General features: G+C 41.2%; 1 protein-coding gene across 1 annotated transcript in view; it reads left to right on the top strand.

Moving 5' to 3' along the window:
• pibf1 (progesterone immunomodulatory binding factor 1) overlaps nt 1-19,880 on the top strand; it is a 29,629-nt gene extending 9,749 nt beyond the window's left edge. Inside the window, exons 11-18 of the mRNA XM_054798591.1 lie at nt 7,698-7,863; nt 9,872-10,022; nt 10,176-10,266; nt 12,493-12,595; nt 15,138-15,268; nt 17,528-17,612; nt 18,280-18,459; nt 19,744-19,880. Of these exons, the coding sequence (XP_054654566.1) occupies nt 7,698-7,863; nt 9,872-10,022; nt 10,176-10,266; nt 12,493-12,595; nt 15,138-15,268; nt 17,528-17,612; nt 18,280-18,459; nt 19,744-19,800 (964 nt within the window). The 3' untranslated portion in view covers nt 19,801-19,880. The remainder of the gene's footprint in view (nt 1-7,697; nt 7,864-9,871; nt 10,023-10,175; nt 10,267-12,492; nt 12,596-15,137; nt 15,269-17,527; nt 17,613-18,279; nt 18,460-19,743) is intronic.

Genomic DNA, 19,880 nt, shown 5'->3' with positions numbered 1-19,880 from the left:
GACGACTCTTAAACTGTCAAAGACAAAAAAACAACACATCAAAGCCAGTCTGTGCAGTTTTTCACCCCCCCCCCCCCCCCACACACACACCACCACCACCACACACACACACACACACACACACACACCACCACCACCACCTTCCCCCACGATGATGAGCCGCATCGCATTTGACATTCAAGCCACGTCAAGTGTCGGCTTATCGTGTGCTACGAGTGTGATTTAGTAGAGCAGACAGCATTGTCAGTACTGTACAGTATGTATACAGTGCATCGCTACAAGGGAGGCTTTTACACATGCATGTTACCTGCATCATGCCAGATCCTTATATGTGTCATCAGCAGGCTATCATTAGCGCACGCTTGGGCTTTTGATTTACTGCCTCATGAATTGCTGGAGTCAGAAGGTTGCCTGGAAGTCGGTTCAAGGGGTGAGGGGTGGGTTGCTGTAAAGTCAAACCTGCTGTCCTCCCGGGAAAAAGATAATGGTGCAGGTGAAGCAGGATAAACTGCACTGTAAAATGTCAACTAATCAGCCTAATACTGTGGGGATTTTTTAAAATACATTTGATTGAAATTTTTAACTTTAAATTTGGATCGGATTTGTGTACCATTTCATCAGTCCACATTTGGTTCCAGTCACCTGACCTGGATTTTATGTATGAACACACACATGAATTATATGTTAAAAATCGAGATTTGAAAAATGAGAGTATTTTATAATAAGGAAAAAATGCAAAAAATATCCAAAAATGTAGTACTTACAGTAGATTTATGTGAAATGGTATGTACTGTATCGTATATGTCGCAGTAGCTGTCCTTCAGTGCTATGAAAGTGCATGCTTTGAGTAGGTATACTATTTTATGGGATATATTTTCATTTTTAAAAAATACCCAGAAATGCGGCCCAGAATATGGTTTAAAAAAAAAAAAAGAAATTAAATTTATTTTGTGCTAGGCTTATGCCACAGTTAACCCAGTTGGTAGGGGTGTCACAAGATCTTGCAAGATTAGAACTTAATTTCTCGTTAAAGAAAAAATATATATATATATTTTCTCGTGGGCACTAGGCCTGGGACGATAATAAATAAACTAATTAATCACACAGTAAATGAAAATAAACTCCATAATATTGCCATCTTCAATATATTGGCATGTGCATGCGTGTTTGTTTTCCTCGTCTCTCGCCTCTCGACTCTGCGCATTGGTATCAGCACATTGGCACATTTGTCCCATAGAACAGCGGCATGGACGGAATGAGCCCTTTTGTCAGTCATACAGTGTCTTTGTCTTGTTGGGTGGAGGCGGGGCCGCTAGCATACACACACAGCAAAAGGATGTAGCTCCGTGAGGAGCAATGCAAGCTAACATAATAGAAATGAAATGAGTAGATTGCAATATATTGTCTTTTTTTAAAACATTTTTTCATTGTACTTTTCTTAAATGTAAACCTACCTATTAGTACTTATTATTATTATTATTATTATTATTATTATTATTATTATTATTACTCAAAAAACAAAAACAAGCCGGTGTTTATCTGTTTGTTTGTGTTCAAAATAACTTAAAAGTTCTGAATGGGTTTGGATGAAATGTTCAGGTATTGTCGGAAATGGGACATGGAAGAACTGATTACATTTTGGGGGTGATCCGGATCACCGTCTGGATCCAGGAATTCTTTAAGGATTCTTGAACATTGTGAGATGGGGGGGTGGGAACATACATAATCGTATGTTTTCATGGTCATGGAATCTAAATATGTTGAACAAATAAATGCAGGACTAATGTTTATGGTGTAAATAACAATATGGGGGGAACTACGGCGCTTGGCGGAGGTCTGCGCTCTCTGAGTGCTTTACTAGGTTTTCAGATTTCTCTTATGCTGAAATATTCATTTTCACTCTTATTTTTAAATGAAAAGAGAAAAATAGTATAGCACATTGATATTTTGTTGATTAGGTTGTCAAACTATACACCAGGGGTGTCCAAACTTTTTCCACCGAGGGCCACATTCTGAAAAATGAAAGGATGCAGGGGCCACTTTGATATTTTGTCAACCAACACATAGAGATATGCTAAGAGGCTATATGTAGCCCAAGAAAAAACTGCATTTCAGCGTCAAGTCAAGGGCGTCATGTAGGTGAAAGGCTACTAAAAATGATGTTTTTTCCATAATAATATGAGTTGATTCTTATAAAACTTTTTTTCTTAATATTTTGACTTTATTCCTGTGACATGACAGCTGTTTTTTTCTGTTTCTGCTGGGGGGGGGTTTATTTCCCAACTATTTCATTTCAGCTTTCCTCTTGTCAATTTTCTTCTCATAATGATAACTTTATATCTTTTTTAAAAAATAATGTATTTTTTCTTTATTTCAGCATTGTTACAAAAATGATATTTTTCCTCGTTTTACAAGTTTACACTCATAACATGTAAACTTTTTTTATCGATATAAAACTATTTGTTTCTCTTAATATTTTGACCTTACTTGGGTAAAATGTTTTCCAGTTTTCCATTTCTGCTGTTGATTTTTTTTTTGTCATTTTCCAAATTTCAAATTTCTAATATTTTGACTTTATTCCCATGTTATAAATTTTCCCCCAACCTAAGTTTCCAAAAATTACAACTTTATTCATTGTTTTTGACTTAAAAATACTATTTAATACTTTAATATCAATATTATTTTATACTTTAATATTTCCACTTCATGCTACTAAAATGAAATTTTTCCTCATACTATTACTTTATTCTGGTGAAATTCTGGCTTTTTTTCCCTTGCTAGATTACAACTCTTCTCTTAAATAAATATTTGGGCTTACGCAATTTTGCCGCTGGTATTGTTTGTTTTTTTTAGTTTTCTTGTTAAATTATATTTTTAGACTGTGCTGCAGGCAGATAAAATCACAGCCGCGGGCTGCAAATGGCCCCCGTGCCGTACTTTGGACACCCCTGCTATACACTGTATTTGCATTCCTGAGCACAAGCATTTGTTTTGGTGGTTGAATGTTATGCTTGATTGATTTCTGACTCCTCAGGGAAGCCCAGTGTCCGACTCAGGTGCTCTCATAAATTAGTTAAGCACACTGTATATATCAAATCAAATTTTCCATTTTTTATTTTAAATATAGCATGTAAACGAGACTATAAAAGACACACACACACACGCGCACACAGCAGCAGCAGCAGTGGCAGCAGAAGTGTCCCTATCTCCAGGGCACTACCGCATGCTTGTCATTTCTCCAGATCCAAACCACCAGCTGTTGGTCTTACTTTCCATCCACACACACACATGCATGTACACGCACGCACACACACACTCTGCCTCACTCTCCCTTGCACTCTCTCTTTGACGCGATCACATTCCCGCCGCACATCGCAAGCCAGCAACGACAGATGCAAGCCGCAAGCCTTTAACCCCTAACCCCACGTATAGGCCCTATTTTTGGGGCAAAGAATGAGGCGGACGAGCTTGAAATGGCGTCAGACGACGGTGGCGTGGGCAGCCACTTGATTACAGTTGCCAGCTTTTCTTTTTTTTTGTCTTTTTTTTTTTTTTTTGGTCTTTTGACCCCGTCTTTGGAAAAAGCGGGATTCTCCCAGTCAGGTGACAGTACATGCCAGAAAAGAAACAGCTCTTTGAAGGCATGAAGAAATAACACGACACTCGCATGAAGTCATTCCTCGCATCTCCAGTGCAGCCGCCATCAATAAAGGAGGACATAAAACGTCCAGCCATGTGCACTTGTCTGTCACGTCGTGCCTGCGCAGCACAGCCGAGCGCTCGATGGATGATGAAATCCTATCAGGTCAGCTGTAATCGAGAGTTATTAATATTGTCCAAAGCAACCTCTACAGCAGCCCGAGGAAGCAAACACACATCTCATGTCTGGTTGCGCTTTTAGGCCTGCCACTGAAGACCTGCTTTGTTGTTTTCTAACCGCATCGTAAAACAAACCTCTCAGGTTAACATGTGATGATAACCATAGAACATACGACTGGCTGCTCCATACAATTAATAAAGTAGCAATTAGTTCTAGTGGTGTTTTCAAAGGGGTGAGTAGTTTTACTGTACTTTATTTTGATTCAGTTTTGTTGCCCAGTGGTTTACTTCTCTTTAAAACCTGTATGACAGTTTGGAACAAGGGAGTCCAAACGTTTTACTGAAAAATCAAAGGATGCTTTTACATTTTCTAAACCAACCCATGTAGAAATGCTGAGACATTTCATATCTTTTCAGAAAAAAAACAAAATCTCAGCTTTGTGCTATCGGTGGCAGCGTGTACATGTTTCTCCTTTCTCTTTTTTATTTATTCTTACAAATATTTTAACTTATCATTTTTCTTGTTACATTGTGACTTTATTCTCATAATATTTTGGCTTTATTGTGGTAATATTGTAACCTTTTCCCAACCTAATTTTCCAAAAATGACAACTTTGTTCTTTGTTTTGTTTGTTTCTCATATTACTATTATATTTTATTACTATATTACTATATTACTATTATTTTTATTATTTTTTCCATGAAAACAGGGGTGTCCAGACTTTTTCCACCGAGGGCACATTACTGAAAACTCAAAGGATGCGGGGGGGCCAAGTTGATATTTTTGTGTACTTTTTATGTACTTGTTAAAAGGCACATAAAACTATACATAAAGTCGTCCCTCACTCCTATCGCGATTTTTCCAAAATGAATTAATTACTAAATGATCGCTGTTCGTGTTGACTATGGCCTATTATTAGTCCAAAATATTGGAAGACATATTTGTAGTATGCTGGACACTAGTTATCAGTAATGTTATTTTGATAAGACATGACATTATATTACATTAACCTTCAAACTAGATTATACATGATAGAGTGAAAAAAAGTTATCCTCCTATTCTGTGTGGAAGTGGTAAGTTTATGCCTTCTTTGTCCTTCTTCCCCACACCATTTGAAACACTCTTCACTTTACAATAATTAAATTGGAGAGGCTAACTAGTTAGTTTGGTAGCTTGCTATGCTAGCAGCGGCCATCTCTTATGTCCCTGCAGTGAACCCGTAGCCTGCGCGATGTGGTGTAAACAAAGAATAGTGGGAATGTAAAGGTAACTTGGGGTGTTATTTGATGTCTAGAGGGCTTTGATAACGTTAAAACCCGTATTTAGAAAGTCATAAACGTTTTTTTTATGCTCCAATGACGAAAATATTCTGTTTGTTAATGTTGAATCCTACTTATATTTATAAATAAGGAATCATACTTTGCGGAAATTCACGTATCATAGTCAGGTCTAGAACCAATTAACTGCAATAAATGAGGGGTGATTAGTTTTGCTTTTTTTGGTTTTACTTAGTTTTATTATACGGTGGTTCACTTATCATTCAAACCTGTGTGGAAGTCTGGAATGATAAACTGTTACTTAAAACATCACCCGTATATTTAAGTAAGACTTTCTGATTAAACAAACTGTTAAAAATGGATGTCAACCTATGCGGCTCGATGAGGCAAACACACGTCTCTCGTGTCTTGGTTTCACTTTTACACATGCCACTAAAGACCTGCTTTGCTATTTTTAACTGCATCATTAAAAAAAAAAATACTTGAAATGTTGTCAAAAGTACGTGTTAGTAGTTTTACTTTACTTGTACTTGTGTTTACCTTCATGATGCAGTGGTGTACTTCTGTATGACAGTTTAGAATGTTAAGTTGTTGCCTGTCCAATTACTAAAAGGGATGGAACTTAAAAGTTCAATGGAATTGGAAAACCACCTGAGCTTTTTTTTTTTTTTTTTTTTTTTTAAACATTTTTAGTCTGAGCACGTTGTAATGATTGAGGTTTTCGCGTGCAAGCTTGCAGATTCTCTGGCTGCACCACTTTTTTTGACTTGTACAGGACGGTGATATTTGAGAACACAGACTCCCAGCATTTGGCTCTTTGTTTTCAGCATCTCTCATTAAGCGAGCACTTCCCTGCGCGGGCTGCCAAACGCAATCACACAACATCAAACGAGGGCAAGCATCGCTTTGGGCGCTCGCTCTTAGGAAATAGTCGGCTGTCCTGTTGGGTGACACTGCACAAGTTGCTAGTTTAAAAGAACACCAGGTGACTACCTCCCTGAATATGTCACCGCATGGTGTTCAATTATTGTGTCTATGCTGGTAGACAAATAAATATTTCAAAACATCAATTGTTAGTCATCTGTCATGAACCAGGGAGTAGTCTGCTAACCGACAAATCACTTGAACAATTTGGCCTTGGCGGAGGTCTGCGCTCTATTGAATGACTTCTATCTAACTATGTTTTTAATAGCACTGCTATTAAAACATTTAAGCCCCAAATTATTGAGAAACTGGATAAACATTTCAGTTAAAGCAATGTCTGTGTTGTTAAATGAGTAACATCTGGCTAGAAATGACACAGGAATGTGGCAAAAGACTGTTGAAATGTTATTTTTTAAATGTTTTTTAACCCTGATCTTACGTCTAACAAAATCTAGAACATGGATTTTCAAAATGTGGCACAGTGAGCCTCCCCGTAAAACCTTTTAATCCACCCTGCCAGACGTTTCCAAATTATTAATTTTTTTTCAACTTCAACATCGACGCTGTTAAAGGCGTTGCGCAACACACACACACACACACACACACACATTAGTTATGTTTGTTGTCAGCTAATGATAGCTATTTGGCAAAGTTTAGCAATCGGGGTGTCCAAACTTTTCACAGCAAGGGCCACATAGTGAAAAATGAAAGGATGCAAGGGCCACCTTCATATTTTGTAACGCAACACATGTAGATATGCTAAGATATACGAGGTGAAATAGTATGAATTAGTATCAACTCTGCTCGCTTTTCCCCATTTTTCCTGCTTTCAATTTTGAAACTATTTCAACTTTCTTCTTGGAAATGTCTTTCTTGCAATATTATGACTTTATTCCCACAATATTATAACTTTTCCCTCCAACGTTATTTTCCAAAAATTACAACTTTATTCTGTTTTGCTTGTTTCTCATAATATTAGTCCTGTTGTTCTTGTAATATCATGACTTTATTCCCATAATATTGTGACCTTATTCTCATAATATTATACTTTTTTTCCCCAACCTAACTTTCCAAAAATGACAACTTTATTTTGTTTTGTTTGGTTTCTCATAATATTGCGACTGTATAAAAAAGTATTTTATTTTTTTCCAATTATGACATTAAAATGACATTATTTTTTCTCATAATATTATGATGTTATTCTCATAAAATGACCATTTTTTTCTCGTTACAACTTTTGTCTTTTAGTATTTTGGACTTAATTCTCATATATTACTCTCCTGATATTTCCATTTTTTTTTTTTTTTTTTTTTTTAGGTTTTTTGTTAAAATACGTTTTTAGAATGTGTCGTGGGCCAATAAAAAAACACTTTGGACACCCCTGGCCTTTGGAAACAGTATCATCCATGTAAAGTGTTGGCGTGTGTGTGTGCGCGCTATGCGATATGCACATAAATACCAGACAGTCATGAGTCATTTTTATGTAGTTTAATTTGTAATTGACTTTTTTTTTTGTACAATCTCTTGTTTTTGACCACTATAAAAAAATGTCAACTTGAGCTACAGTAGTTGCATAGAGTCCCTTTCAAGTCAACATTTGATCAGGGGCTGTATGAAAATGTAAAATAGACACTTCAAGTTGTTTAGGTGAGCCTTTGTCCTTCCCTTTTGTCCAGGTATCGCCAGCTCCAGCTCGGCACCGACAGCCGGGTCGCCGAGTTGTCCAATCAGGCCAAGCTCCACTCCTTTGAAGCTGAGCGTGCTCAGATGCTGAAGGAGGAGACTGACAAGGCTCTGGCCCAGTGCCAGATGGAGTGTGAGAAACAGCAGAAAAAACTGGAGGTAGTCCGACCGCCCGGTGGAAAAATGTCCAGAAAAAACTGTTAAAGTTACGTCACAAGGCGATCGAGCCTAGCCTCTGCTCGCTTTTCACTTAGAAGATGACGCAACCCCCTCAGTGGAGAATGCAGTGCTGAAAATAATTTGGGGAATGCGGTGTTTTAGTCAGATCATCCAGATCTGAGATGGAGAATTGCACCTGGTTAGGGTGCTAACACAACACACACAGCGTTGCTCATGAGGTACAATGGTGTCAGTGCACTACAGCAATAATAACAATAACACTGCAGGATGACAGGCTTTATTTTTGTCTCAAAGTTGTTCTTTCTCTTCAACGCATGGCTGTGTTTTCAGCCAGCCTGTCAGCGGGCCTCCATCATCAGGGAGAAACTTTTCAACACTTTCTCAACAGTTTTTTTTTCTTTTTTTTGAGTCATCATTCGGCCCCTCAAAGCCTCATCCCTCTTCTTTTGCCTCACGCAGCTGTCAAAGCGCCGTTGTCAAGAAAAACTAATTAAGTTGTAGTAGTAAGAGGGTTAACTTTTGCCAGATGATTACCACTTATTAGCTGAGCGTGACGGGAGACGCACAGGCAAAAACGGTGTCAATGTGCGTGTAAATGTTTTGTTGGTGGTGAATGACAATTTCTTGTAATACAGTTTGTGTGAGCCCTATATGCTTAAGATTAAACGTCCCATACTGTGCCATTTTTCAGGTCCCTCAAGGGTGAATTGCCCAAAATGTTGCAGTGATGCTGGAATTTATACAGTTTGAATGTGCTTCTAGTAAGCCCTGCTGGCAACGCACCTTTTGTGTGTCTGCAGCATTAATGCTAATGAGCTATGCTTCTTTATGTTTGAATGTGTGTCTCCAAAAAGCGCTATTGCGCACTTCATCCACTTTTTACATATACACTGTAACTCTGCACTTGTCCAACGTAATAAATGCTATTTAATAGGGGTGTCCCGATAGAACTTTTTCGATACGATACCGATATTGCATTTGCAATGTGTTTTAGTGTGGAATGTTAAAAAAGGCTTGATCAGGCGATATTGCTCAAACAGAGAACAATAGAAATGAGGAAAAACTCACCCATTTGCTTCTCTATGCATGTGGGGTATAGTTTTATCCACAAAGTAGTGGCAAGGTTTGAGGTGCTCGATAAAACGTTTAAATCCGATTTTACTTAGGGGATGCCTCTTTTCGGTTATCGCCATGGCTCTTTGCCATCCCACGGGAGTTTCCCGTTTGATGCCGCTTCATATGCGCGATGAGGTTCCATCCATCCATCTTCCATGCCGCTTATCCTCACTAGGAGGGCGGGTATACTGGAGCCTATCCCAGCTGACTTTGGGTGAGAGGTGGGGTACACCATGGACTGGTCGCCAGCCAATGGCAGGGCACATATAGACAAACAACCATTCACACTCACATTCATACCTACGGACAACCTTGTGGTCGTTCTTACGGCTTAAAATCGAAGTGAAATCCATTAGTGGGGAGTTGAGTCATCACCTCTTTTTGCCTCTTGTGCAAAAAAACTTAAGAGACATATAAATACGTTGTTGGAATCGAGTGTTCGGGTTTAGAAAAAATACATCTTTGGTATTGAATGATTTAAGGAGTGGGACAGGAGGTCACTCACATTTTAACAGCAACATCATGCTGGGTTAATTTATTTGCTGAAGAAAGACAACACAATCAAACACACAGCTCCCATGTCTGTAGCTGACTGATGGACAGTTGAAGCGGCTGCAGGCTGTATTGTAGGATGTGTAGCAAAGCCTGCCTGTAGTTATAAATGCTGCCGTTTGAGCGCCTCTGCTTAAAAGTGGAGCAAAAAAAGTGAGTGAGATGATTTTTTTTTTCTCATGTTTGGTGGTCAGGCTCAATGACACAAATTACTGTTAGAACGTCATTCATTCGCATAATAGGGGAACTTTTGAATGAAGATTTTTCATGGACATGTTAATGTTCTAACTTCATGTCCCCTCCTCCGCCATTGTCACAGCTACTCACGCAGGAGTTTTACAGGCTGCAGACGTCATCAGAGAAGCGAGTGACGGAGCTGCAAGCTCAGAATGCTGAGCAGGCATCTCGGCTGGAGACGTACGAAAAGCTCGAGCAGGAGCTGGACCAGGTCACCGTGCAGGCTGCCGAAAGTGAGGCAACTCTCTCGTCATGTTGTACAAATTGCTGTCAAGCCACACAATCACAGTCCTGACCAGTGTTTAGTAAATCACACATGCAGGCGTTGAAAAAGTGGATACATTCGCTGCGTGACAACTGCCTTGCGTTTGATTTTGTCTGTCCAGTTGAGAATGAGGAGGAAGCAGAGAGGGTTCTATTCTCATATGGCTATGGAGCCAACGTTCCAACCACAGCTAAAAGGAGACTTCAGCAGAGGTATGGACTGTGATGCACTCCACGCACTGCAGGAAATGTCAGCACAGAGAAAACAATAACTTACACATTGCTACTACAGTGGAACTTTGTCCTCCTTGTTGAGGTTGGTTCTTCTCTTGGAATAAGTGTCACACGCACAGAGGTGTCGTGAGATTTGCAAAGGTCTTCAACTCAGAGGTTTTGTGCAACTTCAGAGGCATATTTCCACCCGAGAATTTTAGGGGAATTCTGAATTGTACAACCTCAGGGGCTTTTGACTTCACAGGTTCCACTGTATTGCATTTGTATTCATTGTATTCCAGCGTCCCGGTGCTGGGAGGGGGAAGAAAGTTCAAAAGAACGCTTTTCAAGATGACGTTCATGCATAAAACATGTTAGTCCAAGGTTGCGTACATTACAGTGTTGGAACATGTACCTTTTTGTTACGGCCAATGGTATGCAAAACTCATGTTTTATAATTTTGCAGGCATGATGCTTTTAATTCCAAAAATTTAAACAAAAGATAAAAATGATCCAAGTTAAAATAACGACAGCAGTTGTAGCTGCTACTGCTAATCATTTATGTTGATGTGTAGTAACTGTATGTAAAGACGTGTAAAATAGATTGCAGTAGATTAGTTGTGTGTTGGCGTGTAAAAGAACTGCAGTTCCCATGATGCTTAAAGTGTGCTACCAGGAAGGAGTGAAGTGGACGCTGCTGTCACATGTTTTGGTAGAAGTCTTCCGTAGCAATCATGTTTGATCTGGCAAATCTTAAATAACTTTGATCGAATGTAAAAAGACTTCAGCTTCTGCTTGGACACGGTGGTAGCCGTTCAACTCCGATGGAAAATAAACAGACACGTCACGGGAGAGTGATGGTGGGAACACTGAGGTAGGTTAGATTGCAGATTACACTATAGCAGGGGTCCAAAGTGTGGCACGGGGACTATTTGGGGCCCGCAGCTGTCTTTCTAATGCCCCACGGCTCATTCTAAAAATGTTATTTAACAGGAAAAATGAAAGACAAAAAAACAGCAAAAATTGAAAAATCTGCTGTAATTTTACAAGAATTAAGTAAAAAAATTCAGAGAAAATAGTTGTAATCTAAACATAAAAAGTCACAATTTTACTTGAATAACGTACCATTTTGAGTAAAAATAACAATTTTCATAGCATGAATTTGAAATATTAAAGATGTTATTTGTAAGATGTAATATTATGAAAAACAAATAAAGCAATGAATAAAGTTGTAACTTTTGGCAAGTTAGGTTGCAGAAAACGTAATCATATTATCATCATGTTATCGTGGAATAAAGTCATAATTATGAGAAGAAAAATTGTGGATGTGCGCTGCACACTTCATCGCCTTCTGCACGCTTTAATACACCCTTCTCGGGCTTGTCAAAGTGCTGTGCACGCCAGGATCTCTGAATGCGTCGCCTTTAGCGGCCTCTTGCATTTGATTTCTGAGTAAACGCATGATGCTAAAATCACTTCCTGTCCCTTACTAATTAATGTGTTCCATGTGGGAAGTCTGTCGGGATCCGAACCAAACTGTGTGCACCATCCCACCCCAGTATTTGGACACGTTGACTGTGAGGTGTACTCACTTGTCTTGCCAGCTATTTAGACAATAATGGCAGTGTTGATGGTAAATCTATACTCCTAAACAAGCTGTGCATTTCCATTGTACTGTCCTGTGAGAAGATATACTAAAATGCTTGAAGTGTGAGGAATGTACATACAAACGTGCATATTTATTTTGCAGTCATTTCTCACTTTATAAAAGCCTTGTGAGTGGCTCCTTTGTGTTAGCTGACAAATTGCTTCCTCCACTACTAGTGTTTGCAGTGGCATTAAATCTGCCCAGGTAGATGACAGCCTTCATACCAACACAAATTCTCCAGCCTTTTCTCCTCTCACTGTCAAATTGGCCAAAACACCTCTTGCCGTGTGATATACTGCCATCATGTGCACACAGGCCCCGCCTCCCCGCTGCAGCGGGCTACTCTACTCACTATGTTGTGGCTTGTATTCCATGTGTGTGTCCTGTATTGTGTTTTTATAGTCTGCGCTCACTTTTTGATAGAGTCAACACAAGCAGCTCGAAACCTCATATTGATCTCATCTGTCATGGTTACGTAACCCACCGGGGAAATATTGAAGTAACACTAGTGGTAACTTGCAGTGTTTTGGAATTTTCTTGTGTGTGTGTGTGTGTGTGTGTGTTGTGTGTGTGTGCAGTGTTCACCTGGCCCGCAGGGTGCTGCAGCTGGAGAGGCAGAACACATCACTGAGGAGAGATTTGGAGAGACACCAGTCCCAAACAGGCCAGATATCTGAAGAGGTAAACACACAAATGAGGAAAGTAGGCGCCATGGTGCACAGTTGCACAAGGACAAGTATTATGGGACGCGTGGTTGTTTGTAACTTTCATCCCTGCGAGTCGGCACCTGCAAACAACATGCACTTGCTCTCCCATCGTTGCTAATCTTGCACAACCCCCCGCCCCCCAACCATCCACCCACCCACCCAAGCACCTCAGATGTTCCACTGTTTTTACGAGAGCCAGAAGGATTTACTTCAACTGTTTTGATGGCATAACAGTTATTATCGCAGAGCCAGCCTAGCAAGCAGGCTTCTCTCATCACTCCGCTCGTTTACCCTCTCATGCCATCTCCCACGGGCGGCACCGTTGTCGCAAGCTCAACGGTAGGAGCACGTCCAGTTGCCAAACCCAGAGTTAATCTTGTGCACTGTAATCTCACCAGCGGCTCCGTCTCTTGTCACGAAAATGTCAAGTTTGTGTTGGGCGAAGGCACAGACGCAGCAAACACAACAGAGCTTAGGTGACAAAGTGTGAGAAGCTGGAGCCGTAGTACCTGTCTGTCACAGTTGTTGACTCAGAGGGAAAGCACGGCCAAACACTGTCACTGTTCCGGTCTTATCCTCTCTCGGCACCAATCGCAGAGGCCTGTGTTGTGTGCATCTGTGCATGTGCACCGCACAGACTTTAATTTGGGGTGTGAGCAAGGTCGCATGTCTACAATTTGAAATCGCAAAAACGACAGCCCCGGTGCCCAGCGGGCTGCGCGTATCTTTTCATTTTTCATTTCATTCTGCTTTCAGAGGCACACGAGAGTCTAGATTTGGTTGAGAGGAGCGAGGCGGGGCCCACTTGTGGCTAAATAAACCAGCCATTCACCTGTCAGCTTACACTGACACATTCGTCAGGAATGCCTTATGGTTCACTGTGTATGAAAAGAAAGGTGAAAAATGGCAGTTTCTTCACTGGAAAAGGCAAGCGTGTTAAACACGGCACCACAGACGCCCTAACTTTACTATTGTCCTCAACCTCCAACCCACTTTGACTCACCCTCCCACCCACTTCTGCTCGCGCTCGCGTGGGCTGTAAAAGTGGTTTAATGTGTAACAACAGGCAATCTTTATCTGCCGCCGGCCCCCCCAACTTCCAACCCCGGGACTTGACAAGCCAGGCCACTGACTTGAAAGTCTCTGCAGCTCCACTTGAAGCATTTAAGTATCCAAATTACCTCATTGTTTGTGCCGGTGTTTATCTCTTTGTCTGTTTGATTGTTTGTGTTCAAACTTGAACTTGAACTTGAAAAGTTCTGAATGGATTTGGATGAAATTTTCAGGAATTGTCAGAAATGGGATATGGGAGAACTGCATTTTGGGGGTGACCACCGTCTGAATCCAGGAATTTTGTAAACCATTCTTTAACATTACGAGATCAGACCATTTTTGGCATTTTGGGGCCATTTTTGTCAATTACTATTGAACTAATATGTCATTATGAATCTGATTGCTAATGGCATATTTTCATGGTCAAGGAATCTAAATATGTAGATCAAATACATGAAGGACTAATATTTATGATGTAAATCACAATAACTTTGACGCTTGGCGGAGGTCTGTGCTCTCCGAGTGCTTTTCTAGTTTACTGCTGTTTTGTGTCGCAAGGCTAGAAAAAGACAACTTAAGTGAGACTATCAAGTATCTGTGAATCTTCCCATTCTTACAGGTCATTGGATCTATCGCATGTTGACTGTTCAGGTTGTCTTAGAAGACGTTTTGGCTCTGATCCGAACAGGCTTCACCAGTTGATGCTCACGACTAGATAGGACAGCTCAAGTCTGAGGGGATGGTGCAGGATCCAAAGCAACTGATCAGGCACATGTCACAACACAGATGGGCTAAAACTCTTCAGGTCAAGACTCAACTGTCTTCATGCACTTCACAAAACAACACTCCTTTGAGGACAAAAATGTACATATTCTGGACAGGGAAGACACATGATCTGAAAGAGGAGTGAGGGAGGCCACCTCCTTCAAGGTTGAGACCATCTCCGAACAGAGGACTGGAGCATGAAGTGATCGACAGCCACAACGTCTTCTAAGACAAGCTGAACTATCGTACTACTGTGGCGTTAGAGAGCAAGTATCTAACATACGTGTGAAAGAGTGCTACTGTGGCCCAAATATAAATGGAGCTTATCCCAGCTGCTGAGAGCAAGATGCAGGATGCACACGAGATCAGGGGTGTTACATACTTTGGATGCAAGGATCACTTTCATGTTTTGTAAAGCAACACATGTAGAAATGAAGTTAAGAAGGGCTGTTTTTTTTTTTTAGTTTTTTAGTTTTTAGTGTTTTTGTTAAATTATATTTTCAGTACGTGCCACAGAAAAAAAAAAACAGCCCGCCATCTGCAAACGTCCCCGGGCCACACTTTGGTCACCCCTGCCCTAGATAGTGCAGTTTTCAGCTGTGCACCCATTTTAAAAGTGGCTTAAACAAAATTTTTCCAAACAAGTAGCCAATTTTGTCCATTCACTATTGTTTCTGTGTATGTTTGCCTCCATCCAGCTGTTAGCAGCCAACCAGCTTCTGGAGCAGACACAGCAGCCCTATAGCTACCTGATTGAGACGGTGAGACACAAGGACGGGCAGATCGACACCCTGAAGCAACGCGTCGCATCGCTCGAGGACGACGTCAGGTACACACACCCAGCTCCTACTACAAATGAACACCTCAATGATTTGAGGCAATTAGGTTAAAGGGACTGTTTGCAACGGTGACACGGCTGCCTCGAGGGCGCTAACTTTCGCCATGTATCATGGCGACACACCCGTGCGGTGTGAAAGTGTAGATGTCAGACATCGTTCCCGTATCCAAGTTTTCATATCTAAGGCGACGAGCAAGTTCAACGTCAGTTGTACGTTTAAGTTAAAATGTCGCTTCACTGGGACTGCTTTTGTGTGTGTGTGCGTGTGTACAAGACAGCCATGAACGCCAATCACCTTTATCGGGTCGAACGACAAAAACAACAACGAAAAAGCTAGACTTTTTCTCTTAAAGCAATAAAGGGAACGTATGCTAGCTGGTGGTGTTCTTATGGTGTTTTTGGGGGTTGAAAAAAATGTCATTTTGAGCCAGTTGTAAACAGTCCCTTTAATTCTATTTGTTCCACTTAGTGTAAATTACTTTCATTGGCAGTCAGCCATCTCTACCAGCCCGTAAGTGATTTATCTCTATCTTGTCCTTCCTCAGTCGCCTTCACACATTTGTAATTTTGTGTGTGTGTGGGGTGGGAGTGCAACTGTGTAAAACACTGCATTATCCAGTTAAAACTACAACATGAACTAAAGCCTTACCATAAATTTTCCAATTAACGCTTCTATTCAATTAAATGCAGTCTCCCATAATTGGTGGGTGTGTTGTCTACAACAGCAACTAACCTCCAATTAGCGCCTGTTCAGAAATCGTAGCCGTAAACAGTCATGGCTGTAGGCAACCTCCTGATATACTTTTTTAAAAATCAACTCCACAAGACAGCGGTAGCTGAATTTGCTTTATCATGAGTGGTGAGCATCCAGCAAGTTAATGCTGGTTGAGTAGTTTGTTCTGCGCCGCTATTACAACATTGGTTCTATGACTGTGGCGTTGTGCAATAGACTTGCTAAATGGCCTATTAATAATAATGGATTGGATTTGTATAGCGCTTTTGAAGGCACCTAGAGCTCTTCACAGTCAAGTGAACTCATTATTCATTCACTCAGTCACACACTGGTGTGTGGTAATCTACATCTGTAACCACAGCTGCCCTGGAGTAGTCTGACGGAAACGTGGCTGTCAATTCTCGCCTTCAGCCTCTCCGGCCACATCCATACACCAGTGTGGGCAGCAATGGAGGCAATGTGGGTGAAGTGTCTTGCCCAGGGACATAACGACCTTCCGTTTTCTGGACAACCTGCTCTACCTCCTGGTCCACACACATACGGTCAAAGAGAGCCTTCCACATTAAAGTTGCACAATGTGGAAATAGCAGCCTCCCTCCAATCATCATCTGCGTCTAATTAACACCTCGTCCTGTTTGTGCTTCACATTCCGGCAATAATTACCAGCAATATGAAGCAAACAATCCATCATTCAGCTGACCAAAAAATATTTTGGACTATGTCCCGCTGAGACTTGATGATAAAACCTGAAATGTTTCCCCACTTGTGTCTTAATTATTGGACATGCAGTACAGTATACATCTTGAGACGTCATCTGTACTTCTGTGAAGAAAGTGTCGGACGTTTCGCTCCTCATCCGAAACATCCGACACTTTCTTCACAGAAGTACAGATGACGTCTCAAGAAGCCTTTCCCTCGATGGACAACTCCTGTACGACTGAGAGCCTACACAGACGAAGTACAGTATACACTCCACTACCCACACGCCCCCCAGCTATGGGAAAGAAGGGACAGCGGCTTGCGTAAGGAAAAGTAGATGACCGCCAGTCAATCGTTAGTACGTCGGCTAGTGGAATGTCACATCGCTCTGTTAACCATGGCGTCATTTCTTTTTAATGCCGTACTTTTATTTAGCCTGCAATGCGGCTACTGGCTCCAAAGCGAATTGCACAAGTCCGGAAAGCTTTCTTTTATCCCGAATCTCGCGCAAGTTCGACTTTGTCGTCAGTGCAGAGCAGCTAATGTCACAAAATAATAAACACGCCGGGTCATAGTCCATTCATGTTCTCTGTTGAATCATACCGAAGCCACCGCCTCCAAATGATGGTGACGCATAGTTTGTTGCAACACTTTTTTTTTTTTCCCTGACTTGACTTCACCCTGAAAAAAACACAAAAGACACTCCACAAAAAATAAACTGAATGCAGTAGCTTATTTTATCTTACTCTTAGTCACCAATTAATCACCAAGGATCTGATCAGGTCTTTTAATGTTTCTCGGCCCGTGTGTGTCACCAGATCTCTGAGGAAGGAGCGGACGGCTCTGCTGCAGGTGAAGAACAACATGGCCGCCGATCTGGAGCGCCTCCTTAACCATCGCGAGGTATAAATGGGGACCCAAACGCGCTTCTCTCATCACGTGAATTATTCAATGTCTTCCTTGTCATTCTGTTTCGTCTGCTTCCCATTTGCATAAAAGGCCCCGTCAGAAGCAACAACAAAGCCCTGAATGAGCCAGTCATGCCTGTTTGCCTCTTCTCTCCTCGTCTACAGGAGTCGCTTTTAAAACAAACCTTCAGGCTTTTCACACCAGACGAGTTCTCTCACTGTGTTGCAACAATTCCTTCATGATGGTCTGTGTGTGTGTGCGTGTGCGTGCGTGCACGTGGGAACAGGCCACCCTCCCCCCTGCTAGCTTGCTTGCCGTTTGCTGTATGAAGTATGTGCCCTGTCATAGACAGCTGTTCCTCAGCCTGGCTGTTTGAGATGCCACCGCAGTGTGTGTGTGTGTGTGTGTGTGTGTGTGTGTGCACACGTTTACGCGTGTGTGTGACATGCCAGGGCTCATGTCCTCAGGGGTGATAAATAGAACAGTGAAATGGCCCTGCTGCATTCTCCCCCAGCAAGACCCTTGAAGCTTGTTGAGCCTGGGGGTCGCCCTGAAGAGCTTCACCCAGCCTCTGCTTCTGGACACATCATTATGATACATGAACTTCATGAAAAGGTGCAAATGCTAACATCTGGTACACCCCCCACCTGTAACCCTGCAGGAGTTTGCCATGATGAAGCAGGTCCTGATCAACATGCGCTCCAAACAGGAAAACACTTTGAGTCCATTGCAGACAAACAAAGGAGATACGAGGAGCTCCGGCTCGAGCAACCAGCGCTCCAAGCGGGACAGCAGGCCCACAGAGGACGAGTCGCCCAACAAGCCAAAACCCACTGTGTTTGTAAGTGTCGAGACCAGGCCAACGCCCATGCATGAGTCACAACTCTTCAGCCCTCCTGATAAAATGAGGGAACACGCCAGGTTGGCAGGGAGGACTAAACAACGCTTTGTCAGTTGGGTTTCATTTGAGCAACACTCATAAAGCTTGACAATTATGACACAATAGTGGTGCTTTACGACAGGGGTGTCCAAACCTTTTCCAACAAGGGCTGCATACTGAAAAACTGAAAGCTGCCGGGGCCACTTTGATGCATTTTGTGCGTTAGAGGTGCTAAAACTAACCTAGTGTTTGTCAATATATGCTATCTTTAAACATCCACATTTTAGCTTTGTCTTTTGGGTGATGTTAGAAATGGGATATTTTCTCTCTGCTTTGAGCAAGACATGTTGAATGAAGGCTTGTTGATAACATCAGGTGTATTATAGCACACGAATATGCTTCGTCACTGTTAGGAATGAAATATTTTCCCTCTGCTATCAACAAGTCTTGTTCAGATCAGTGGGAAACTATTTCATTCCTAACGTAAGATACCTGTATATTGTTAGATATCACACTTACTGTATATGCTTTGTTACTGTTAGGAATGGAGTATTGTTCAAAGCAGAGGGAAAGTATTTCATTCCTTCCTAACATCAGATATACTGTATCATTAGTTATCACACTAATATGCTTTGTCACTGTTAGGAATGGAATATTTTTTCCTCTGCTATCATCAAGGCTTTAACATGTCTTGTTCAAAGCAGAGGGAACATATTCCATTCCTAACAGTGACAAAGCATATTAGTGTGATAACTCGTGGTACATTTCAATAATAGTTCCGTGGTGGCATGGTACACGCTTCTGCCTTTCATGGCAGAGGGCTTGGGCAGAGTTGCATCAGGAAGGACATCCATAGTAAAAATCATTCATGCGATTGACCCGCTCTGGTAACCCCAAACAGGCAACTACCAAAAGTGAAAAAAATAGTGTAACTCATTGATATTTATTCATGATGTTATTATTATTTAATATTATATTATATGAATATTATTTTATATATGCCAAAGACCAATAATAAATGAGCTGTGGTGCTAAAATGGTGCCTGGGCCGCACTTTGGACATCCCTGCTTAACAAACTAAACATTTAAAAAAACGTCAATACTCCACGCATGCATGCACACACACACACAGCAATTCATCTTACATTGTACTTTAGTATTTTATCAAAGAAAAACACTAGTTTATACATCCAACTAGTCCAAGTACTTCATTCAAATCCCCCTCTCTTTTTTTTTTATTTGCAGACCAAAAGAGAAGCTCCTGATTGGTACCAAAGACTGCAGCAGAAACCCAAACAATGACTGAAAAAACAACATTCTAAATACACCTTTACCTCATATTTGTTTTTGTTTTTTTTCCAAATAAACTTTCTTGAAGCGTC

Source organism: Dunckerocampus dactyliophorus, chromosome 14 (genome assembly GCF_027744805.1).
Source record: "Dunckerocampus dactyliophorus isolate RoL2022-P2 chromosome 14, RoL_Ddac_1.1, whole genome shotgun sequence".
NCBI lineage: Eukaryota > Metazoa > Chordata > Actinopteri > Syngnathiformes > Syngnathidae > Dunckerocampus > Dunckerocampus dactyliophorus.
The sequence above is the reverse complement of the archived record's forward strand: the minus strand, read 5'-3'. Positions and strand labels throughout refer to the sequence as shown.